This window comes from Lolium rigidum, chromosome 3 (assembly GCF_022539505.1).
Source record: "Lolium rigidum isolate FL_2022 chromosome 3, APGP_CSIRO_Lrig_0.1, whole genome shotgun sequence".
Classification (NCBI taxonomy): domain Eukaryota; kingdom Viridiplantae; phylum Streptophyta; class Magnoliopsida; order Poales; family Poaceae; genus Lolium; species Lolium rigidum.
Window position 1 is genome coordinate 383,859,747 of NC_061510.1, and position 21,235 is coordinate 383,880,981.

The 21,235-nt window shown below is 44.5% G+C and overlaps 2 protein-coding genes, 1 long non-coding RNA gene and 1 pseudogene across 4 annotated transcripts; 2 read left to right on the plus strand and 2 right to left on the minus strand.

The window, feature by feature from the left end:
- Positions 1–2,207: 2,207 nt before the first annotated feature.
- Positions 2,208–7,716, plus strand: LOC124704432 (probable cellulose synthase A catalytic subunit 2 [UDP-forming]). The gene is made up of 14 exons (XM_047236688.1): positions 2,208–2,246; positions 2,364–2,562; positions 2,764–3,002; positions 3,125–3,224; positions 3,326–3,503; positions 3,811–4,077; positions 4,225–4,570; positions 4,651–4,788; positions 4,890–5,015; positions 5,098–5,310; positions 5,648–5,897; positions 6,035–6,237; positions 6,538–6,888; positions 6,971–7,716. The coding sequence occupies exons 1-14, from the start codon at positions 2,223–2,225 to the stop codon at positions 7,553–7,555; spliced, it is 3,219 nt and encodes a 1,072-aa protein (XP_047092644.1). The 5' UTR covers positions 2,208–2,222; the 3' UTR covers positions 7,556–7,716.
- A 1,041-nt stretch (positions 7,717–8,757) lies between these two features.
- LOC124700709 (polygalacturonase-like) lies at positions 8,758–9,999 on the minus strand. The gene has a single exon (XM_047232799.1). The coding sequence runs from the start codon at positions 9,997–9,999 to the stop codon at positions 8,758–8,760; it is 1,242 nt and encodes a 413-aa protein (XP_047088755.1).
- Positions 10,000–11,504: 1,505 nt separating this feature from the next.
- LOC124704433 lies at positions 11,505–17,514 on the minus strand (annotated as a pseudogene).
- LOC124704434 lies at positions 13,074–16,740 on the plus strand. Of its 2 annotated transcripts, none has more exons than XR_007003562.1 (4): positions 13,074–13,232; positions 13,606–13,661; positions 14,874–15,090; positions 16,469–16,740. It is a non-coding gene; the product is annotated as an uncharacterized LOC124704434 (long non-coding RNA). The 2 variants fall into 2 exon arrangements; XR_007003561.1 differs by having other exon boundaries at positions 14,874–15,072.
- Positions 17,515–21,235: the final 3,721 nt, after the last annotated feature.

A 21,235-nucleotide genomic window follows, 5' to 3' on the forward strand; every position in this document is an offset into this window, starting at 1 on the left:
TAAGTCGGTGCAGAGGTCCCGAAGTGCTCTGCCATGGCAGGAAAGGACGAGCCACGGGAATAGATAGCATCAAGACTTTAACTCAATCACTCACTCCAGTTGTAAGCAGTAGGATGTCATCTTGTCGGCCATGTGGTACCCCTTCACGAGGACCCATGCCATAGAGGGAGAGCTAGATCTAGGAAGTTCTTCTCTCCTTGCATAGAGCACTCAACAAGGAGATCCCACCCTTGTGACAAAAAACACCGGTTCATCTTCCGTAGATCAATTCAATCAGACCATCAGGACGTAGAGCTGTTACCATCTGAATGGCCTGAATCAGTGTAAATTTCCTTGTGTTTTTGCAGATCGTCGCTGATCTAGATCATACTTGCCGCCCACTGCCAAACAACTAAAAAGGGTAGCCATACTTCTGGCCACACACGATATTAGCGATACTCCCGGTGTCTGTGTTACCACACGACAATAAAGTTCGGTTGTATTAAAATTTCTTAAGGATTAATATTTTTCAAAAATCATATGAAAAGCATGGATGATCCAACGCAGTGGCGGACCCATGAATTTGTTGAAGCCTGGGCGCACCGGAAGGCAGTACTAAAAAATTTCTTGGACAACTATAAGCATCACATGGACCTTGCCGAAGACGTGGTTGAGGAGGCATACACTTAGGGTGCGGTCGGGTATGTGTGAGTGATGAGCTTTTTCCGCGTCTCCGGTGGCCGACGGGATTAGGGTTTAGATTGGTGGTGTGGGTGGCTCGTGAAGATGGAGAAGGTTTATAGGGAGGAGCGGGCGTGACAGACTGGCGGAAGTGGGCGAGGTGGGGCAGCGAGGCGACAACACATGTCCATGGTAACGCTGGTGTGGCCCCGAGCCAAACTCGCACCATCATTCATGGTAGATCCCACAAGAGCACCAGAAGCTTGAATTACTATGCGGTGTGCTCCCAAAGTTAGGGGGTTGCGACGGCGGATGACTATTCATTGGGAACATCAGCATCCTAGAAGACCAGAGTTAGCCACTGGTGACGGTGGTGGTAGTGGTGAGGGCGGGAGGCTGGGCAAATGGGAGAAGCTCTTTTGACTTTTCTGCATATGGAAAAAGGAGCTGCTTGGATTGCAAATTTAGACAACAGCGTACGGTTTTTTGCGTATACCCTAATTTATTTTATGGTATGGACATTTTATCATATTTCGTCTGGCTCGGTTTTAAGCCCAAAAACTTAAAGAGCTGGGTTTTAAATTTTCGATTGACCCACTTACTTCATTGTATTTGCTAGATTTGGTATAGTCTGTGGAGCGATGAAATAGGGGAGCAGGAATGGATCGATCATCTGATGTGTTGTTGTGCCCGATGTGGATAAATGGGCTGGTAAGCTGTTTGCTATTACTTATGGGCTGCTTTTCACCAAGTTGAACGGGCTAGTTCTCCCACAAAGAAAAACGAGGAATTGCCTGTTTGCCACCGCATTGGTGCTGGTCTGGTTTGCTGTACCGCGTCCAACGAGCCTTCGAGACGGCCCATGGTCGTCAGCTTGCTTCTCCTTCTGCTCACCAGCTGAGGTGCAGCTAGCAAAAACCAAAGCCCTCCTGCGAGTGTGACACGGCCAGTCCTAGTGATCACCAGCTGTCCGCCCCACCTCGCTCGCTGACACTCGGTCCCACCCCGCACCCACAGCCCCCGTCACGCTTTCCTCCCGTTACGCGGCGGTCCACGCGGGGTCCGTCCGCCGCCACTGCCCCGTGGGCCCGCCCGGCTGACCACCAGACCACCGTCTCCCGCTACCGCTAGGAACCGCAAACCCCAGACGATCCTAAAACTGGAAAGATCGAACGCCGGCACGAAATTCGAAAGTAATTAACCCGCGATTTAGGGGAGCTAGCTATAATCCCGCGTCGCAAGAAGCGACAACAGCAGTACGCGTGCTGCTTCACGCGCTTCGCCATCTCCATCGCCCGTCGCCGCGCCGCCGTCCCAATCCGCGTGAGCTGGGCGCTGCTGTATTGCACTATTGCCGCTCTTGTGGCGCTGGTGCGAGTGGCGATTTGGGGGAGGAGGGGCTGGGCTGAGGGAGGTGGTTGTGGTTCGGCCGGTCTGTCGATCGGGGGCTCCTCGGAGGAGCGCCGCGGGGGTGCGGTGAGTCGCCGTCAGTCAGCCCGTTCGACGTCGTGGAGTATTGCACGGATTGGCGAGCGAGTGATTGAGTTCGTGGGGCGGGCGCCATGGTCGGCGGCGGCGACGCGGCGGTGAGTGACTTTTTTTTTGTTTTTTGGAAACTCGGTGCTCTTTTGTGCTTAGATTATCCGGCGATTGGTCTGAATTTTACTGTCCGTTTCTTTTTCTTTTGGGGTGCGTGCGCGAAGAAATCGGGAAGGCATGGAGGCGGGCAGGGGCAGGTGTGCCAGATCTGCGGCGACGGCGTGGGCGCGGCGGCGGACGGCGAGCTCTTCGCCGCCTGCGACGTCTGCGGCTACCCGGTGTGCCGGCCCTGCTACGAGTACGAGCGCAAGGAAGGCACACAGGCCTGCCCGCAGTGCAAGACCAAGTACAAGCGCCGCAAGGGTATGTACTCTATCTTGCTGCCCCTGCCCCTCCTCCCTGTATTAGAACAACATCAATAGGCTGGCTGGAGCACCTGGGAATTCAACCGAACTGATCATCTGTCTTCACAAACTTGAACTGCTTAATTTTATTTGAGTGGACATGGTGTATTGTCTTGTCACTAAGAGGTTTAACTATCCCCAACTGTGCCATGTCGTTTAGGCAGCCCACCAGCACGTGGGGATGCAAGCGAGGATGTCTATGCAGATGATGCTAGCGGCTCGAACTACCCACCATCTGGCAACCAGGATCACAAGCACAAGATTCCTGAGAAGATGCTCACCTGGCGTAGCGACGATGTTCGCCACGCTACTAAGTATGACAGTGGTGAGATTGGGCTCTCCAAGTACGACAGCGGAGAAATCCCTCACGGATACATCCCGTCCTTCACTCATAGCCAGGTTGGAATTGAGACTTGTGTGGACGGTATTTAGAACTTGAACTAACATTTCTGTGGATTGTGCTAACAGTATTTAGAACTTGAAACTGACACTTGTTTTCTTCATGCGGATTCGTTGTACAGGTCTCCGGAGAAATTCCCGGAGCCTCCCCCGATCACATCATGTCCCCTGCTGGAAATATTGGCAAGCGTGGACATCCGTTTGCCTATGTGAATCATTCTTGTATTTTTCTCTGCCATTATTTACCATCTCGTGTCTAGCATGCTATTCTTGCGTCAGCTTTGAATATGTCATCCTTGTTTCTTGCTTCTTGTTCTTGCCAGCAAATCCATCAAGGGAGTTCTCTGGTAGCCTTGGGAGTGTTCCGTGGAAAGAGAGAGTTGATGGCTGGAAAATGAAAGACAAGGGTATGACTAATGGAACAAGTATTGCTCCTTCTGAAGGCCGTGGAAATGTTGATATTGATGCATGTACTGACTATGATATGGAGGACCCCTTACTGTGAGTTATAATATGCTATTGAACACCATCAGTCATCTTTAAATTACAACAATATTTAGTTATTTCCTGCTATGTTGGTACTAATTTACACTTTGGTGAGATATGCTTGGGCTTGGGAAGGTTTGTGTTGTATTTGTATACCTGACTGCTATGTGTTCCTAGTGTAGCCCTTGATTCCAATTGAGATATTTAACCCATCTGCTAGATCGTATCCTGAATTGGTGTGCATGTCCCATCAAAACTGTAAGCACTAGCTTTGTATACGATTTGCAGCGCTAACTTTTGTTTTGTGCCATATCAATTGCAGGAACGATGAAGCTCGCCAGCCTTTATCTAGAAAAGTGCCAATTTCATCATCCAAAATAAATCCCTACAGAATGGTTATTGTGCTACGTTTGATTGTGCTGTGCATCTTCTTGCACTACCGTATCACAAATCCTGTGCGTAACGCATATCCACTGTGGCTGCTGTCTGTTATTTGTGAGATTTGGTTTGCCTTTTCCTGGATTCTGGATCAGTTCCCCAAGTGGTCACCAATCAATCGTGAAACTTACCTTGATAGGCTGGCTTTAAGGTGATGTACACTATTTAGTGCTAACAAAATGTTTATGCTACGATAGTACTGACAGTGTCACCATGTTACTTTTTTTTCTGACAACATTACTGTAAAATTTTCTATTTATATTAACAAGGTACGTCGCCATGTTACTTTCACTATCAGGTATGACCGGGATGGCGAACTGTCTCAGCTGGCTGCTGTTGACATTTTTGTCAGTACCGTGGATCCTATGAAGGAGCCTCCTCTTGTCACTGCAAATACTGTGCTTTCTATCCTTGCTGTGGACTACCCTGTTGACAAGGTGTCTTGCTATGTATCTGATGATGGTGCTGCGATGCTGACCTTTGATGCACTTGCTGAGACTTCAGAGTTTGCTAGAAAATGGGTTCCATTTTGTAAAAAGTATAACATAGAACCCAGAGCCCCAGAGTGGTACTTCTTTCAGAAAATTGATTTTCTAAAAAACAAAGTTCAGACTTCCTTCGTTAAAGACCGTCGGGCCATGAAGGTAGATTTTGGTTTATAATCGCATATTTGTTGGTTGTTCCAGTTGCAGTTCTAGGAAATTTATTTCTGTTAACTTCACAGAGAGAATATGAAGAGTTCAAGGTTCGCATTAATAGCCTTGTAGCCAAGGCTGAGAAAGTTCCCGAGGAAGGATGGATCATGCAAGATGGCACGCCTTGGCCTGGGAACAATACTAGGGACCATCCTGGAATGATTCAGGTGAAGCTCGTCTTTTAGCAAACATTAGTTTATTAGAGCTAGATATGCTAGCACGCACTGGTTATTAGACTAACCACTTTCTAACTCAAATTTATGGTCAGGTTTTCCTTGGTCATGGTGGAGGCCTTGATAGTACCGGCAATGAGCTTCCTCGTTTGGTTTATGTGTCTCGTGAGAAACGTAATGGATTCCAGCACCACAAGAAAGCTGGTGCCATGAATGCACTTGTGAGTAGTTTGTCACTGAAACCGAACATACCTTATATACTTTGATTACCTGGATGTAATGGAAGCTGAGTGATTTCTGCAGGTTCGTGTATCAGCTGTCCTTACTAATGGGCAGTACATGTTGAATCTTGACTGTGATCACTACATCAACAATAGCAAGGCTATAAGGGAGGCTATGTGCTTTCTTATGGACCCTAATCTAGGAAGGCATGTCTGTTATGTACAATTTCCTCAGAGGTTCGATGGCATTGATACAAATGATAGATATGCAAACAGGAACACTGTATTTTTCGATGTAAGTTAGCAATGCCATTTAACATTTTTGTGCAGATTACTTGTCTCACTTTTGAACCTAACTTACTATAGTTGGTTTTCATTTGTTTTGTTCTTCTTTTGATTTAGCTGTAGTTTCTGTTATGTTTTGTTTTCTGGAGTCCGAATTTTGTACTTTGGGGCTTCTCTGCATTTTCTTCTTAATCCTGAGAAATGATTCTTGTGCACAACATTTCTTTATCTTCAGTTACATTCAGTAGTTTTGATAACTCACCATCGCTAATATTGCTATTGGATCGACTTTTCCCAAAAATCTGGTTGACTATGATCAGTAACGTATCTGCATCTGTTTGCTGCAGATTAACTTGAGAGGTCTTGATGGCATTCAAGGACCAGTTTATGTGGGAACTGGCTGTGTGTTCAACAGAACAGCTTTATATGGTTATGACCCACCAGTTAAGGATAAGAAGCCAGGTTTCTTCTCTTCACTTTGTGGAGGAAGAAAGAAGACATCAAAATCGGCGAGCTCAAAAAATAAGAAGTCACACAAGCATGTGGACAGTGCTGTGCCAGTGTTTAATCTCGAAGATATAGAGGAGGGGTTCGAAGGTACCTTTAAGATATATAACAAACATTGCTCTTTTTTTGCTTTCTCTGTACTTCTGTAGTATGCATAGCAAACTTTTGCAGACTGGGGGTAGGCTGGACTACATTTGTTTCTTACCTGACTGCTACTCTTATGATAGGCTCTGGATTAGACGATGAGAAATCACTTCTTATGTCTCAAATGAGCCTGGAGAAGAGATTTGGCCAGTCCAGTGTTTTTGTAGCCTCCACTCTGATGGAATATGGTGGTGTTCCACAGTCCGCAACTCAAGAGACTCTTCTGAAAGAAGCAATCCATGTGATCAGCTGTGGTTATGAGGACAAAAGTGATTGGGGAAGTGAGGTAACTAAGTTATGACCTCAACAGACCAGCATTTTTCATATATCAAATGGTCTTCTAAAAACAGTGAAGTTTTCTGTCTTGATTTAAATAAACAAAGACCACTTGTGAACCTTGAGAAGAAACTTAATCTTTAATTCATAATATCACATACGTTCTTTGTTTCTACTGCTGTACCTTCCACATGATGTATTAACCTGAAACCAAGTTTTTTGCCTCGTATCTTAAATGGCTCCGTGTACTTGATATTAATATTTTACCCTTTATTGAAACAATCTTTAAAGGCATTGTTGTGTTTTGCAGATTGGTTGGATCTATGGCTCTGTTACAGAGGATATTCTCACTGGGTTCAAGATGCATGCACGAGGCTGGCGATCTATTTACTGCATGCCTAATCCACCTGCTTTTAAGGGGTCTGCTCCTATTAACCTTTCAGATCGTCTGAACCAAGTGCTTCGGTGGGCTCTTGGGTCTGTGGAAATTCTTTTCAGTAGGCATTGTCCCATATGGTATGGCTATGGTGGAAGGCTCAAGTTCTTGGAGAGATTTGCCTATATCAACACCACTATCTATCCGCTCACATCAATCCCACTCCTCATATACTGCATACTGCCGGCTGTTTGTCTTCTCACTGGGAAGTTCATCATCCCACAGGTAAAAGCTCTCCTCAGTCGTGTTCTTGTGTGGACAGAACCGTGAAAAATACTTACAGTGACTATATTATATTGGAGTGCAGATTAGCAACATTGCAAGTATTTGGTTTATGTCCCTCTTCATTTCCATCTTTGCCACTGGTATCCTTGAGATGAGGTGGAGCGGTGTTGGCATCGACGAGTGGTGGAGGAATGAGCAGTTCTGGGTCATCGGAGGCATTTCTGCACATCTGTTTGCTGTCTTCCAGGGCCTCTTGAAGGTACTTGCTGGCATCGACACCAGCTTCACTGTGACTTCGAAGGCATCCGATGAAGATAATGATTTCGCCGAGCTCTACATGTTCAAGTGGACAACTCTGCTGATCCCACCAACTACTATTTTGATCATCAACCTAGTTGGTGTTGTGGCCGGCACCTCCTACGCGATCAACAGCGGTTACCAGTCATGGGGGCCGCTCTTTGGGAAGCTCTTCTTCGCCTTCTGGGTGATTATCCACTTGTACCCATTCCTCAAAGGGCTCATGGGCCGTCAGAACCGCACACCAACCATTGTTGTCGTCTGGGCCATCCTCCTCGCATCCATCTTCTCGTTGCTGTGGGTTCGTATCGATCCGTTCACCACCCGAGTCACTGGCCCAGATATCCAGACGTGTGGCATCAACTGCTAGGATAGTGGATGATGTTAGGAACAGAATTGCCACCCATTCTGCTGTAAGATATTAGCGGGTGACTAGTTATTCAGATGGTTAGAGTGTTGCTCGATATGTAGTACTTGTGTACCAAGTTAAACGCTCATATGCTTGGAATTTGATCATCGGGTTGCGTATCATGCATCTGTGTTTAGTACTATCAATATGTATATTTGGAGCCTTGATTGAAAACACTAATGCTGAAGTATGTAGCTACGTGTTATAAAATTAACAGCCTGCTAACTTAGCGCTTGCTTAAATTTTCTTTCTGGGAATCAACTCTTGCTTTTGGCCTTTCACGTTCTGATATTAGCACAACGTTTATAACACCGTACAGCCATTAGCCAGGGTCATCAAGTCCTACCTTCCTACCTGCTAAACCCATACTTTTTGTTGTTATATTGAGTAAGCTGAAGTTGACAGCCGTCCTACATGGTTTTGTGACAGAATTTTATTATATAGGTAATAATGTCTCTTGGGCAGCCAAGATACTCAGCCGAGTCGAGTGTGTAGAGGCCATCTGTTCCAAAACATATATTTTTTAGAAGAATGTGCTGGAAACATTTTGACAAATACACTATTATTCACATTATATTGCAGTTTCCAAGTAAAACATACAGGAGGGTTTTCATCATGTATGCACAAGTATGACTAGCTGTTTTGAAATATCTGTACATTATTTATACGTGTCACAGAAACCTTGTCAATCCTCATAACCCTTCATAGTTTATGGCTTCACATGGTTTTGGATTTAACAGTTCCTGCTTTACTTCATTTTGCGTATTGGCAGGTGCTCTGGGTGTCACCCTTGGGGCCCTCCATTTTCAGATACGCCATTTGCGAATTAAGAGTATATGTATCGTGAGATATGCAGCTATATTTATTCGCAAATCAGAGTAGCTAATATTTATAGTTTTGTGATATAATTTTTTATATCACAGATTATGTATTTTGGGCAGCCATGACACTCAGCCGGGCAAGTGCATACATAATTATTTTAGAAGAATGTGATTGGAAACATTTTGACAAATACACTATTATTCACATTATATTGCTATTTTCTAGTACACCATCCAAGATGGTTTGCAATATGTATGCACAAGTATGACTAGCTGTCTTGGACTTTCTATACATCATTTGTACATGTGTAGAGAAAAACTTGTCAATTCTGAATACCCTCCTTAGTTTTTGGTTTCACAGGGTTGTGGAATAACAGTTCCCGCCTTTCGCCATTTTGCGTTCTGGCAGGTGCTTTGGGTTTCCCCTTTGTCACCCTGCATTTTCAGGTCGATGTTCTCCAAGACAATGTCAGAGCAGGAGTCATCATTGCTGCAGCTAAGCTTGATAGCATCTTTGGAAATGGTTGTCCCTCTTATGTTCTTGAACACCACATTGCTAACCTCCACTGCCGATTGTTGCTTCTTGCATGGCGTAGTCGAGTCACAGTAGTTCTGGTCAATAATGATGGGGTTTTGCACATTGTCCATGATAATGTTTTGGAAGGTGATATCCTTGGCGTATCCGCTTCCTCCCTGCCATGTCTTGATCCGAGCACCATTGGTAGTTCCATATAATTGTACGGAGTCAATTAGAATACCAGAAACCTCAGCTCTTGAGTTGTCATCTCCTAAGCTTCCGATGCTGATCCCATGCCCCGGACCGCACACAACTTTGGTGACATGAAGGTTATGAGTTCCGTCCTCAATCGACATGCAATCATCCCCGGTCTTGATGATGCAATCCGTAACTTGCACATCCTTGCTACGGGCTATGTGGATGCCATCAGTGTTCGGGCTCGTGCCAGGAGCCGTGATGGACAGGCGAGCCAATTGCACATCATTGCAATCCTCAACAGATATATGGATTTGTTGGCTGTTGACAATTTTCAGGTTCTCCACCTTCAAACTATCGCAACGGTGAAACGTGAAAGCCGTTGGAGCCATTGTGCATGGCAAAGCCCTGTTGGTCTTGCAGGAGTTCTTCCACCAGTCATCCCCGTTGCCATTGATCGTGCCGCCACCTGTGACGGTGAGCCTGGAGACGCCTTGGATCATGATCCAGTGACCTCTGTTGTCCTCGCTCCATGCCGACCTGCTAGGTGGAGCCACGAGCGTGCCCTTCACCATGAAGACGATGCTGGACTTGCACGGGCCAGATAGGGTGATGGAGTTAAGCAGGTAGCTCTTTCCCTTGGGAACGAGCAGCACGGCGGGGCGGGACGAGGAGCACGCCGCGTTCCACGCCTTGGCCAGTGCTTGCGTGTCGTCATGCTTCCCGTCACCATGGGCGCCGAAGTTGTCGAGGCTGAAGGTGTTGTGTTGAGTTTCGTTTGGCGGGCTGGCATTGCTCACGGTGGCCGTAGCGTTGCACAGCAAGATCATCACGAGAGCCGCCATGGACAAGACGAGCACGCTCGACGCCATTTGAGAGAGTATACGCAAATCAGAGCCGGAACAGGTTTGTAGCGTGGTGTTTTGAAGTATAGGAATCGTAGATGAGATGGAGAAGGAGGGTCACGGGCGAGGGGTATTTATAGGAGAGGAAAACGGCCGGCACACATATGCGTGTGAGAAGCTTTGGCAAGAGTTAGGCGCGTGTGTGTGCTTGTGGTGTGGAGTGTTGAGAGCTGCCAACGCTCGTGATTCGGCAGAGTCGTCCATGCTAGGCGCCCAAAAAAACTACGTAGTGGTGCGTGCGTGTTTCTCCTTTGCTGCGTGTCAAATTGCTAATTGGCAAGGAGATAAGCATGCATGCCAGTTTTGTCAGAAAATGTCGATCTCCCGAGTCACGTATCCAGAATTCCATGCGTGCGTGCCTGTTTCTCCTTCTCTCACTCCTTTGTTGCGTTTGCGCGTACGCATGAATAACTAGTCACCCGCTAATGGTTGTGATAAAGATGCGTACGTTTGCAGTACTTAATTTATCTGTTTGGCGCGCGATTAATCTGCAATAGCTCAGTGGACAACTTCAATGGTCGCTTCTTCAGTTTCTATCGAACGATTTCGTCCTGAATTAATCAATGACGAAGCTTAGATTTATGATTAGTCGAGAATAACTCAATGAATGCAATGATCCCTAAATAATCACCCATTAACAGAAAATTCGAATTGGTGTTTTTGCTCTTTGTTGGGTTATTTGGAGAACTCGAAATGATATTATCTTTAACACATAAAATGGAACTAATTTTTTGCAGGTTATCCGACGAGCTGCTCATTCAACTCAGCAATGGGTTTTACTCCTCCCAGTGAAACTGCGGGAGGCTATGGTTATTAGATGCAACCGGATGCTAGCGGTTGCTCAGGACTTTTTTTCCAGGCTACTGGGTGGCGGCATCTTAATAGAATAGCAAATGCATAGCTTCTCTATTTACCATATTTTCAGTTGGTTGATTCATGTATCAACCCTAGCTTTTCCGTGATTGTAATAAGTGATAATGGATCTATTGTGACTTGATATTTTGTTTTTAATAAAGCAAGTTGTGTGTATCTATTGATGCAGAGGCTGGAGCTATGCTCCTTTATCGATTTTTTTTTAACAATACTCCCTCACTTTTCTATATATACGGTCAACACGCTGACACTCAACGCCATCTGAAGAGAGTAAATTTATCGTGAGATATCCAACTATATTTATCCTCAAGTGAGAGGAGCTAATATTTATAGTTTTGTGACATAATTTTTTTATATCGCAGACAATGTCTGTTGGGCAGCCAAGACACTCAGCCAGGCTAGTGCATACATAATTATTTTAGAAAGATGTGATTAGAAACATTTTGAAAAATACACTACTATTCACATTATATTGCAGTTTTCTAGTACACCACAAGATGGTTTGCAATATGTATGTACAAGTATGACTAGTTGTCTTGGACTTTCTATATATCATTTGTACATGTTACAGGAAAACTTTTCAATTCTGATTACCCTCCTCAGTTTTTGGCTTCACAGGGTTGTGGAATAACAGTTCCTGCCTTTCTCCATTTTGCGTACTGGCAGGTGCTTTGGGTTTCCCCTTTGCCGCCCTCCATTTTCAGGTCGATGTTCTCCAAGACAATGTCAGAGCAGGAGTCATCATTGCTGCAGCTAAGCTTGATAGCATCTTTGGAAATGGTTGTCCCTCTAATGTTCTTGAACACCACATTGCTAACCTCCACTGCCGATTGTTGCTTCTTGCATGGCGTAGTCGAGTCACAGTAGTTCTGGTCGATGATGATTGGGTTTTGAACATTGTCCATGATGATGTTTTGGAACATGATATCCTTGGCGTATCCGCTTCCTCCCTGCCATGTCTTGATCCGAGCACCGTTGGTAGTTCCATATAATTGTACCGAGTCAATTATAATACCAGAAACCTCGGCTTTGGAGTTGTCATCTCCTAAGCTTCCGATGCTAATCCCATGCCCAGGACCACACACAACTTTTGTGACATGAAGGTTTTGGGTTCCGTCCTCGATCGACATGCAATCATCCCCGGTCTTGATGACACAATCCGTAACTTGGACATCTTTGCTTCGGGTAATGTGGATGCGGTGTTAGGGCTCGTGCCAGGCGCGGTGATGGACATGCGAGCCAATTGCACATCACTGCAATCCTCAACTGACACTTGGATCTGTTGGCTGTCCACAATTTTAAGGTTCTCCACCTTCAGATTTTTGCAGAGGTGAAATGTCAATGCCGTGGGAGTCGTTGTGCATGGGAGAGACTTGTCGGTCTTGCATGAGTGTTTCCACCATATCGCTCCGTTGCCATTAATGGTGCCGCCACCGGTTATAGTGAGACCGGTGACGCCTTGGATCATGATCCAGTGACTTAGGTTGTCATCGCTCCATGCCAATCTGCTCGGAGGAGCCACGAGCGTGCCTTGCACCGTGAAGATGACACTGGACTTGCATGGGCCAGACACTACCTCACGTACAGGTATTACCGGCACTTTTCTTGGCGGCACTTTACAATATGCCGCTAATGATAGTGATTAGCGGCACTTTCTAATCAGTGCCTTAAATTAGCATCTAATTTGTGGCATTTTTGGACAGTGCCATTAATATTAGATTATTATCGGTAGTTTATCAAAGTGCCTGTATTTTTTTTTCGCGGCAGTTCTTCAAAATATGCCTGTAATGTTACTTATTACTGGCATTTTACTAAACTGCTGCTATTTTTCGTGGCAGCTTTTCAAAAGAGCCATCAATGTTGATGTATCATTCCCACCCTCCCAAAAAAACTGAAGGGCCTAACTGTAAAATTCGAACCAACCAACTGTATCATTCCCACCCTCCCGCACCTACCGCTCTCTCTCTCTCTCTCGCGTCCTCGGTTCCCCAATGCGACGCCGCCGCCGCCGCTCGCCGACGTGCAGTCCAACGCCGGCCGAATTCACCGCCTCCACGCACTGAGCGAGCTTCATCTTGGTCCCCTCCACCGGATCCCTACCCACGCCCCTCCTTTCCGCCCCTGAGCACGACGGCGCGGCTAACCCTAGCCGTGGGGTTCGTCACGATTCGAGCCACCCCGAGGGATTCGAGGCGGATTTCCCCCGGGGTTAGCGGGCCAGGATGATGGCAGGGGGCTTCATGGGGAAGAGGAAGGAGCTGGAGCAGGTGGTCGACGGCCTCTTCGACTTCTCCCTCTCTGGCCCCGCCGCCAAGAGCTGCAGGCTGGTAAGCGCTCTCGCTGCCGTTCCTCACATTCTCCTCCCCGTTCGCGTGCGTTTCTGCGTGTTCTAGCGTCCGTGATAAGTGCCTAATAAGTGTTTGCTGTTATGTCTACAATAACCTAATCAGTTATTTTCAGATTTCTTTTTTAGTCTGTGTGGGCTAGAGTAATGTACTCAGCTGCCCAAAATGCAATGTATCTGGGTCTTGATTCAGTTTTGCCGGGTGGTGTGCTGAATGCTCCTGCTAATTCTACCACAGTCCTTTCTTTTATTGTGCTGGCTGGTGGTAATGGTTTGTCTGGTTTATGCTTTAGTTCTTACCATTCATGTTTTTTAAGGCTTTCTGGTGATGCGTTGCTGTCTCTCTTGGAATACAGGTATTGGGAAATGCGCAAAACTTATATGAGCTGGATTTCAATGTTGTTGCTGTGAGGTACATCCCATAATTCAGTCACTTGACTTACTTATTCTTGCCTATAATATAAATGTTGAGTTGTCTCAACTTAGTACCCTTTTCCTCTATATAAACTACTTGCATTACCAGAGACAATAATGTACAGTTAGTTGCGATCTAAAGTTTCGTTAAGTTAGTCCACATGCTCCAGTTTTAATTCTGTAATTAGTAAGCTATCAAACGTGTACGGTGCTTGGAACTAAACTGCGGGACATGAGAAGTGTTAGGTCTATTTTTTCTGTCCGATGCTAGCACTAGCAAATGTGAAGTCTGATTGCCTAAGAAGTACCACCTAAACTGTATACTTCAATTAATTAGCAGGAATATAAATTACCAGTCAATTTTTTAGGGAAGACAGAATTTCATTGCATCGGAATATCACAGCTTACGGTGTTAGCCGAAACAAAAAGATTGACCTCGGTTGGGACATGCTCCATCCAGAAGGTATTGATAGTAGACAACCTAGCTAGTTTGGCTAGCTCCTGGGCTGCGTGGTTGCTCTTTTTTTTAGTTTTTCCAACTTTGAAATTACCAAAACCTAGTTTCAAAGATCTCAATCTTATAGTAGGTGCGCCACATGCATGACAACTTTTGATTCCTTCCCTTGATCGCCTGAACAACAGTTGCATTGTCAGATTCCAACACCACTCATAAACTGTTAGGGTTGGGAATTATCCTTTGTGTGGTAAGACATACAACACCTTCAGCTTCTTTCATGTGCACACAGTGGCGGAACTCCATTGAGCCAAGGGGGTGCACATGCAGCCGGGTAGCTTTAGTTTTTACCCTGCAATTAGCTGCAAAATCAGTGTGCGCACCCCTATAATCAGCACATATTACAAGCTAGTACACCCTGGTTGAGTTTGCTCTAGCTCAGCCACTGTGTGCACACATCTCCCGGTTTCTCAGCTTGCTCAAAGGACCTTTCCAGCATGATCTCTAGAAATGCATCCTATATAGCCTTGCTTTCTTGACTGATAAAGGCATAAAGCCCGCGTGAACGTTGTTTTTTACCCAGCCGTGTACTAAGGTGGCATCCAAGATCTGTAATGTTTATCCCTGCATTAATATTGCCAGTTGCAACGCAGGCAATAATCAGTGTCAGTTGATGTAGGTTGTTTGCCTCGGAGATTGTCATGTTTGTGTAGTACACAAACATAAATATCTAAATTATGGTCACGGTTTGTGCAGATGATTCAAAACTCATCTATCTAGGAGCATGAACTGGGAGGATTGGTTCACCGAGGAGCTCTTGATCAAGACCAAGCTCCTTCGGAGCGCTTATTTTGTTAGCAAGTATCTGGATAAGAAGAAGATGCTCAGTGGTAAGCGGACGGAGAGGATAAAAAGCTACAGAAGCTGACTCAGGTCCATGGAAGCGTGAACTAAGGTGATGTGGCACCAACTAGTATGTTATTTCCTAAACCAGCAAAACTGGACTTATTACATATGCATTAGGCCTGTCCACTTTTCATCAAGGTAGCTGAAATAAGCATTTTTATTATTATATATGCATTAAGCCTGTCCGATTTTCATCCAGGTAGCTGACATAACCATTTCATCGCTTTGGTTTTACTGTCTGACTGCTTAGCAGATTCTGTTTCGCTCTTTGTGGCTATGGGAATAAAGTAAAACTGAAGAATCAAAAACTAAGAACAAAGTATATAAACATCATAACTCTTTATCACATGGACTGATTACAGCGATTAGAAGTTCTAGTAACGAGTGAAACAAAACACAGCCTTCAACACATTCATTACATTTGCACAAAGTAGTACAAACATGTAGAAGAAACTCTAAATTACGTTCATGGTTTGTGTGCTGGAACTTTTAGCACAAACTTCTTCTGGTGTGTGGTGGTTTGTACTTTTAGGCAGGCGGTTCTAGTGTTCGACCCAGGCATCTGACTGACATGGTTGCCATTTTGTCGAGTCGCATAATCTCTATGTTGTCGCAACCATCAACCCACTGATAGACAACACAAAACTCTTTTACCCATTTAGCTTACACGGAACTATATGAATTTGCCTGTTCCTACTCCAACACACGTATACAGTATACGACGGAGCACCTGGCGCCTTGCCGTGTGAGATCGTGCTTAATCCTAACAGACTTCGTGTAGAGAGAAGAGATGGTTCATAGGACAACCAGCGAAATTAATCACTGATGAGACATATATGGTCGCCGTGGGAGATATAAGCATGAGTCATGAAAGTGATTTGTGCGCCGCAGTCATGCTTACTGGATGATATACGTGCTTTTTTTAAAAAAAACGAGGCAAAAGCTTTGCCTATTGATTAATTAAGAAGAAAGGTGAGCAGTTAATTAAAGGAGTGGTGGCCGGTGGCTGGGTGCTCAGGAACAACCGATTTTCCGTTAATTCTTTAAGCCATTATGTTCAGTTTTGGACTATTACCTGTGTAGAACCAGCTGATATTTAGTTGCTGCAAATGATTTTTTTTGTACTGTAATAGAATTTGCTGTAATATCTTTCCTGTAATGAAATGCTTATGCCTCAAAATCACTTGATGTTTGTTGAGTTGGTGCTTCCGGAGGACTAGAAGCACCACAAGCTAAAACATGAGGCCCAATAAACAGGGTCATCGAGTACCAACCACTGGTTTTTACTATAAATATCTATACTTTCTATTCTGTATACCAAGGTACCTATGTACTTGATAAATTTAATGTGTTACTAACTAGTTGCTGCAATTTGATTTTATTTTCGCAATGGGTAAGAAACATTGCTACTTTTGTCATGTTTGGTCTGTGTCTGTTTATTCTAGATATGATGGTACTGTGCTGACATTGGAGGAACAAGCAGCGAATCGGGAACAGATGAGGAAAATTGAGAACCCTGTTGGAGTAAGATGGAAGCCAGTTAGATGAACCTTGTTGTGTATTTTATCTAATGGTTTCAAACCATGTTGTTCATGATGTGGAGATGGACCCTATTGGTCATGTAAATTAGATGCCTCGATTGTGAACCCTTGAATGTTTCAGAATGTTGGTTTGAGACCTAGACTGCTTGGAAATATCGGTTTTAAACATTGTTTGACTTCTTGAGTTTGATGTATGCTTGACTGCTAGATTGCTTGAATGTTTGCAGACAGTATAGCAACTTAAAAAATGCCTAAGAAAATATTCAGCGGCACCATAATTAGAAACCTGAAATAGTAATCGGAGGCATCCTCTAAAAGTGCCATCAAAAAGTTTGGATGGCATTTCTGGAAAAGTGCTGGCAAAGAGATTTCACGGCATCTTCGGAAAAGTGCCAGCAAAAAGATTCCGCGGCATCTTCAAAAAGTGCCGGTAAAAAGATTCCACGGCATATACCAAAAGTGCCGGCAAAACTCTTAACAGGCACAAACTAAATTGCCTGAAATAGCTATTACTGGCATACGTCTTTGTGCCTTGACATACATACAGCGGCATTTCTCGAAAAGTGCCGGTAAAGACCTACCTCGACTGGAATAAATGCAGCACTTTTTTTTATGCCTTGAAAAAACTTTGCAGGCACTTTTGGTGCCTTTGCCGGCACTTTTTTGTGCCAGCAATCTAGGTACCTGACGTAGTGAGAGAGGGTGACGGCCTTGAGTAGGTAGCTCTTGCCCTTGGGAACAAGTAGCACTGCCGGCCTTGACGAGGTGCACGCTGCGTTCCACGCCTTGGCCAGCGCGTGCGTGTCGTCATGCTGCCCGTCGCCACGGCCGCCGTAGTTGTCGAGGACGAACCGATTCTGCTGAGTCTCGCTCGCGGTGGCCATAGCACTGCAGCAGAGCAAGAGCCTCACGAGAACTGCCATGATCAACAAGCTGGCACTCGACGCCATTTGCAGAGAGTATATGTAACGCGAGGTATATATATATCCGCTAGCCAGAACGGAAATAGGTTTGTAGCGTGGGGTTTGGTCGTAGAAGAATTGTAGATGATGGAGATGGAGAAGAAGGGTCACCTGCGAGGGGTATTTATATGAGAGGAAGACGCCCGGCATGCCTATGCGTGTGAGAAACTTTGGCAAGAGTTAGGCGTGTGTGCATGTGTTGTGGAGTGCGCGAAGCTGCAAACTCTCGTGATTACGCAGAGAGCCACCCATGCAATCGATCACCTGTGCTGCGTGTCAAATTGCCAATTGGCAAGAAGATAGGCATGCTAGATTTCTCAGACTTGCAGGTCTTGAACGACAGAAATCTCCATGTCTGCAGATACGTGTCTATATTTCTCTTTGTCTCACTCCTTTGTTGCGTTGGCGCGCACTTACGAGTTTGGCTGAATGGCTACATTCTACGTACTGGCTCCCGTTACGTAGCATGCATGCTTCTACGTTTCCTTAGTTTGGCGCGCGATTAATCGGCAATATAGCACAAATGGAAGACTTGAGTGGTCGCTTCTTCAATTTCTATCGGCGACTACTGCCTGAACAACAGGGCAAGTGGTGAATTAATCAACAACGAAGAACTCGTCCCTGATTAACGGGCGTAAGGCATATGCATTCTGATGCATTCTGACGCATATATATATATCGTTTCAAGGTTTTTCAAGTTTGTTATTTTTCCTCGCAATTAGGTCAAAATGAAACAATGCGAACATTCTCCTTTATATATATATATATATATTTTTTTTTTAAAAAAATTTCTTATGTTGTTTCAAAAATGTGGTGAAAATGGCGGGCACGACCGTTCTTAGCTAGGGGTTGAATTCTGCATAATTTGTAGATCTCTCTTGAAATAACAACTTGTCTACCTACAAATGATTTTTGCGAAAAATCATGAGCAAACTTTGAAGCACTTGTAGTTCAAATTTGACCCGTTTACTACTAAATCGGCCGAAATTCGTATAAATTATGCAGATTTTTCTATAAAGATTATAGATGTAACAAATTGGTGAATTGTTCATAAAATAAGGTCTACTATTTTTGAAACTTAGGGCGGTCCAGTTTTCAAATAGACTTTTCGGGGCTACTTCACAAACAAAACCCACTTTCTGCACTTATAAAATAAAAAATGGATATTTTGTGGAAAGAAAATGAAACTCCCAATGTCAATAATATCTCAATTCTAAGATACACACATGTGCCCAATGTGGACACACTTCAACAAACTATACCATGGTTATGGGTATGACTTAGATTATTTGACTTGAAAGCCATGGATCTTTGTTCATGGTATCTCATTTATGAGAAGGGCTATTTTTTAGAATAATTGCCATAATTGTAGTTTGTAATTGTTTCTCGTACTAGAACACATAAAATGACACATGCGAAGCTTTTGTATTTTTTTAATCTCCTATGGTGATTTCAAAATCTGGTCAAAATGGAGGGCATGACCATTGATGCGTGTGGTTGACACGTCCGTTGGGAACCCCAAGAGGAAGGTGTGATGCGCACAGCGGCAAGTTTCCCTCAGTTAGAAACCAAGGTTTAATCGAACCAGTAGGAGTCAAGAAGCACGTTGAAGGTTGATGGCGGCGGGATGTAGTGCGGCGCAACACCGGAGATTCCGGCGCCAACGTGGAACCCGCACAACACAACCAAAGTACTTTGCCCCAACGAAACGAGTGAGGTTGTCAATCTCACCGGCTTGTCTGTAACAAAGGATTAACCGAATTGTGTGGAAGATGATTGTTTGCGAGAGAAAACAGTAAAACAAGTATTGCAGCAGATTTGTATTTCAGTATAAAAGAATGGACCGGGGTCCACAGTTCACTAGAGGTGTCTCTCCCATAAGATAAAAGCATGTTGGGTGAACAAATTACAGTCAGGCAATTGACAAATAGAGAGGGCATAACAATGCACATACATGGCATGATAAGTATAGTGAGATTTAATTGGGCATTACGACAAAGTACATAGACCGCCATCCAACTGCATCTATGCCTAAAAAGTCCACCTTCGAGTTATCGTCCGAACCCCTTCCAAGTATTAAGTTGCAAAGCAACGAGACAATTGCATTAAGTATGGTGCGTAATGTAATCAACAACTACATCCTCGTACATAGCGCCAATGTTTTATCCCTAGTGGCAACAACGACAACACAACCTTAGAACTTTCTCATCACTCGTCCCGGTGTCAATGCAGGCATGAACCCACTATCGAGCATAAATACTCCCTCTTGGAGTTAAAAGCAAAAACTTGGCCAGAGCCTCTACTAGTAACGGAGAGCATGCAAGATCATAAACAACACATATGTAATAACTTGATAATTAATATAACATGGTATTCTCTATCCATCGGATCCCGACAAACACAACATAAAGTATTACAGATAGATGATCTTGATCATGTTAGGCAGCTCACAAGATCCAACAATGAAGCACAATGAGGAGAAGACAACCATCTAGCTACCGCCATGGACCCATAGTCCAGGGGTGAACTACTCACTCATCACTCCGGAGGCGACCATGGCGGTGTAGAGTCCTCCGGGAGATGAATCCCCTCTCCGGCAGGGTGCCGGAGGAGATCTCCGAATCCCCCGAGATGGGATCGGCGGCGTCTCAGTAAGGTTTTTCGTATCGTGGTTTTTCGCCTCTGGGGTTTCGCGACGGAGGCTTTAAGTAGGCGGAAGGGCAGAGTCGGGGGGCTAACGAGGGGCCCACACCACAGGGCGGCGCGGCCCCCCCCCCTTGGCCGCGCCGCCATGTGGTTTGGCCACCTCGTGGCCCCACTTCGTATGCTCTTCGGTCTTCTGGAAGGTTCGTGGCGAAATAGGCCCCTGGGTCTTTGTTTCGTCCAATTCCGATAATATTTCGTTACTAGGATTTCTGAAACCAAAAACAGCAGAAAACAGCAACTGGCACTTCAGCATCTTGTTAATAGGTTAGTTCCGTAAAATGCACGAATATGACATAAAGTGTGCATAAAACATGTAGGTATCATCAATAATATGGCATAGAACATAAGAAATTATCGATACGTCGGAGACGTATCAAGCATCCCCAAGCTTAGTTTCGCTCGTCCCGAGCAGGTAAAACGATAACAAAGATAATTTCTCGAAGTGATATGCCATCATAACCTTGATCATACTATTTGTAAACATATGTAGTGAATGCAGCGATCAAAACAATGGTAATGACATGAGTAAACAAGTGAATCATAAAGCAAAGACTTTTCATGAATAGTACTTCAAGACAAGTATTAATAAGTCTTGCATAAGAGTTAACTCATAAAGCAATAAATCAAAGTAAAGGTATTGAAGCAACACGAGAGGAAGATTAAGTTTCAGCGGTTGCTTTCAACTTATAACATGTATATCTCATGGATAATTGTCAATATAGAGTAATATAACAAGTACAATATGCAAGTATGTAGGAATCAATGCACAGCTTCACACAAGTGTTTGCTTCTTGAGGTGGAGAGAAATAGGTGAACTCGACTCAACATAAAAGTAAAAAAGAATGGTCCTTCAAAGAGGAAAGCATCGATTGCTATATTTGTGCTAGAGCTTTTATTTTGAAAACATGAAACAATTTTGTCAACGGTAGTAATAAAGCATATGAGTTATGTACATTATATCTTACAAGTTGCAAGCCTCATGCATAGTATACTAATAGTGCCC

What these genes read in the sequence shown, in the direction of transcription:
- LOC124704432 (XM_047236688.1), top strand. Translation starts at nt 2,223, where the DNA reads ATGGTCGGCGGCGGCGACGCGGCG. An exon ending in TGCCTATGTGAATCATTCTT is followed by an intron (nt 3,225 to 3,325) that starts GTATTTTTCTCT and finishes TGTTCTTGCCAG; the next exon opens with CAAATCCATCAAGGGAGTTC. An exon ending in GGAACACTGTATTTTTCGAT is followed by an intron (nt 5,311 to 5,647) that starts GTAAGTTAGCAA and finishes TGTTTGCTGCAG; the next exon opens with ATTAACTTGAGAGGTCTTGA.
- LOC124700709 (XM_047232799.1), bottom strand. Translation starts at nt 9,999, where the DNA reads ATGGCGTCGAGCGTGCTCGTCTTGTCCATGGCGGCTCTCGTGATGATC.